At 46.1% G+C, this 2,635-nt stretch overlaps 1 protein-coding gene across 1 annotated transcript; it reads right to left on the bottom strand.

Moving 5' to 3' along the window:
- Positions 1 to 568: 568 nt before the first annotated feature.
- Positions 569 to 1,651, bottom strand: LOC138930683 (melanoma-associated antigen B16-like). The gene is made up of 2 exons (XM_070291171.1): positions 1,345 to 1,651; positions 569 to 1,281 (listed from the first exon to the last, which is right to left on the bottom strand). The coding sequence occupies exons 1-2, from the start codon at positions 1,649 to 1,651 to the stop codon at positions 569 to 571; spliced, it is 1,020 nt and encodes a 339-aa protein (XP_070147272.1).
- Between the last annotated feature and the right edge of the window lie 984 nt (positions 1,652 to 2,635).

Raw genomic sequence — 2,635 nt, 5'->3', positions numbered from 1 at the left:
GATAAAGAATCTTCCTGAAATGCAGGAGATGCAGGAGACTTGTGCTTGATCTCTGGTCTGGAAGATCCCCTGGAGGAGGGCAAAGCAACCCATTCCAGTAATCTTATCTGGAAATTCCCATGGACAAAGGAGCCTAGTGGGGTACAGCCCATAGGGTCACAAACAGTCAGACACAAATGAAGTGACTTAGCACATATACACGCACGCCTACAACAGTATCATGTTATCTTGTTTCAGATGACAAAATAAAATGGATGGATTCACAATTTCTAAAACAACACAGCTCTTACAATTAAATCTTATTACAACATGAAATGCATCATTAATAATCACTCAAAGTTTTGAAAGCAATTAAACCTATACTAAAAGAATCATTTGAATAATGCATATATCAAAAAAGAATAAATTTTCAAGTTACACATATAAAATAGGGACACACGGTCATATATACTGTACTCCTTTCAGCCCCACCTCAAATCTAAATTCTACGAACACTAACTGCCTCTTTGAACAATGCATGAACTATCCCTGACTCCCCTAGTTGAGGAAGAAGCTGCTAGTCTCGACACTAGAACTTGGAGTGGTAGAGACACTTGGCTGAAATTCTGGCCTGAGCTTTCTCTTTTTCATCTTGCAAAGCCTCCTCATACTGAGATGGAAAAGAACTTGGGTCAGTCCCGTGAACCTTGGCGATGAACTCCAGGACCTTCATCTTGGTGGTTTCGGCATGAGCTTTGGGGCCCCACAGGAACTCAGACTGTGCAGGATCAGCGCTGGCCACCTGCCGGAACTCTAGGTATCCTTCCCTCACGAAATCTTCGGTGATGAGCTGCTTGGGCTCCCCAAAGATGAAGTGCTTCTTCCCAGAATATAGCCCGGTCACATTCAGAACTTCCCAAATTTCTTCTTCAGTGGCATGGTTGCCCTTCATGAAGATCACACCCAGGATAAGTATCAGGATGCCGGTCTTAGGCACACCTGCTTCACCGTGCATCATGCCATCATAGGTGAGGCCTGACTTAATGAAAATGCCATAGCAGTGGTTGGTGGGATCCACTTCCTTCAGATCAAGGCCAAAGAGCATCTCTATGCGCTCAGAAGCTCTCAGGAGGATCTCAGGGAAGTGGACTTCACAATCGTTGATAACCTGGAGCATATCTGCTTTTGTTACTGGCTCTTTCATTCGATACTTGAGCAGCAGGAAATTCACCAACACAGCTACTTTACTATCTACAGAATGCACAGGCACATTCATGAAATCTGGCACAGCCTCTGAGGTGCCTGGCACAGCCTCTGAAGTGCCTGGCACAGCCTCTGAAGTGCCTGGCACAGCCTCTGAGGTGCCTGGACTATTCTCCTCACCTTGATTCATAGAGACCTCACTTGATTTGCTGGATGCAGATGCTGTGATGCCAATGGAAGATGCAGAGAAACTCTGAGGACCCTGAGGAGAACTGGGATTATCACCACCAGGAGCTGCCTTCAAATTTCCAGGCATTTGAGGACACAAGAAGAGATGGGTCTCCTCCAGAGCTCTGGAGAGCTGTGCAATCTCCAGGTCCTGGGACTGAGTGGAGGCTCGACGGGATTGATACTGTGCACGTCGTGAACTCTTAAAACGCTTAGACAGTTTGATTCTTATGGGCGGCATTTGGCAGCAGTGGGCAATGGGATATCACCACCTAAGGGAAAGAAGGCAGATATGAGTGGCCTCAGCTGGTATACTCAACTGTGCTGGCTCAGATAAAAGTTGCCTTCAATGGACTTTTGCTAACAGTGCTGTAGAGTCTCACAGGTCTCCTGGCTGCTGTGTCCCTCATGAAGGAGAAATCTTAAAGTTCCTCAGGGACCAGGCAGTCAACCCAGGCTAAAAATTCTCAGGGATCACATAGGCAGGTGTATTGTGTCTCTGTAGCACCATTACCCTTCTGAAAAGGGTGGTTCCATCAGTCCTGACTCAGTTTCATTACCTTGGCCCGTGCCAGGATCTCTTCTCCCATGCTTAAATATGAGGCTATTCTCCTAAGACCAAGTAATGTCACATCCCCTAAAATGACTGAGGAGGATGTACTGAGGTACCTTCTCCAGAATCTCTACCTGTGATTTCCCAGGGATGACAACGAAGTTAAAATTGTAGATGCTATCTCTGTTGGTGTTGTGGTCCCCCTAGTGTCACTTGGTTATGTTACTTTGAATCTACGTAAGTCTGAGGATCTCTGCTTGCTGCCATAACACTGCCACTTAGAACAAAGCCCTGACCTACTGAGATCTAACTGGGATAATTAGAGGACACAGCCACTCGACATCTTTGCCCATAGACTCAACACTGACAACAGTGCAGGGCTGAACTCTTTGTTATCCCTCTTCTACTGGGGTCAGTGTTCTCTCAGTATTCAGTGTCTTTGCTGTGACTACTGACAGGGCCTCAGACTTGATCACTCTGCAAACTGGTGCCAATCTGTCTGCATACAAGAGTTCCCTATCTTTCAGAGTCAGTCCAGGATGAACTGAGGAAGTACACTTTCTAACTACCTCTACTAGGTCTTCCTTAGGCCAATGAAAAGAACTAGACAACGTGGAGCTCCCTCTTTTCTTGGGTGAATTGACTCCTCAGACCTTATTCTTCATCCCTACT

Source organism: Ovis canadensis, chromosome X (assembly GCF_042477335.2).
Source record: "Ovis canadensis isolate MfBH-ARS-UI-01 breed Bighorn chromosome X, ARS-UI_OviCan_v2, whole genome shotgun sequence".
Taxonomy (NCBI): domain Eukaryota; kingdom Metazoa; phylum Chordata; class Mammalia; order Artiodactyla; family Bovidae; genus Ovis; species Ovis canadensis.
The sequence above is the reverse complement of the archived record's forward strand: the minus strand, read 5'-3'. Positions and strand labels throughout refer to the sequence as shown.

Coding starts and splice junctions, on each gene's coding strand:
- LOC138930683 (XM_070291171.1), bottom strand. CDS start 1,651: ATGCCGCCCATAAGAATCAAACTGTCTAAGCGTTTTAAGAGTTCACGA. Junction 1,282..1,344: donor AGGTGAGGAGAATAGTCCAG/GCACCTCAGAGG, acceptor AGGCTGTGCCAG/GCACCTCAGAGGCTGTGCCA.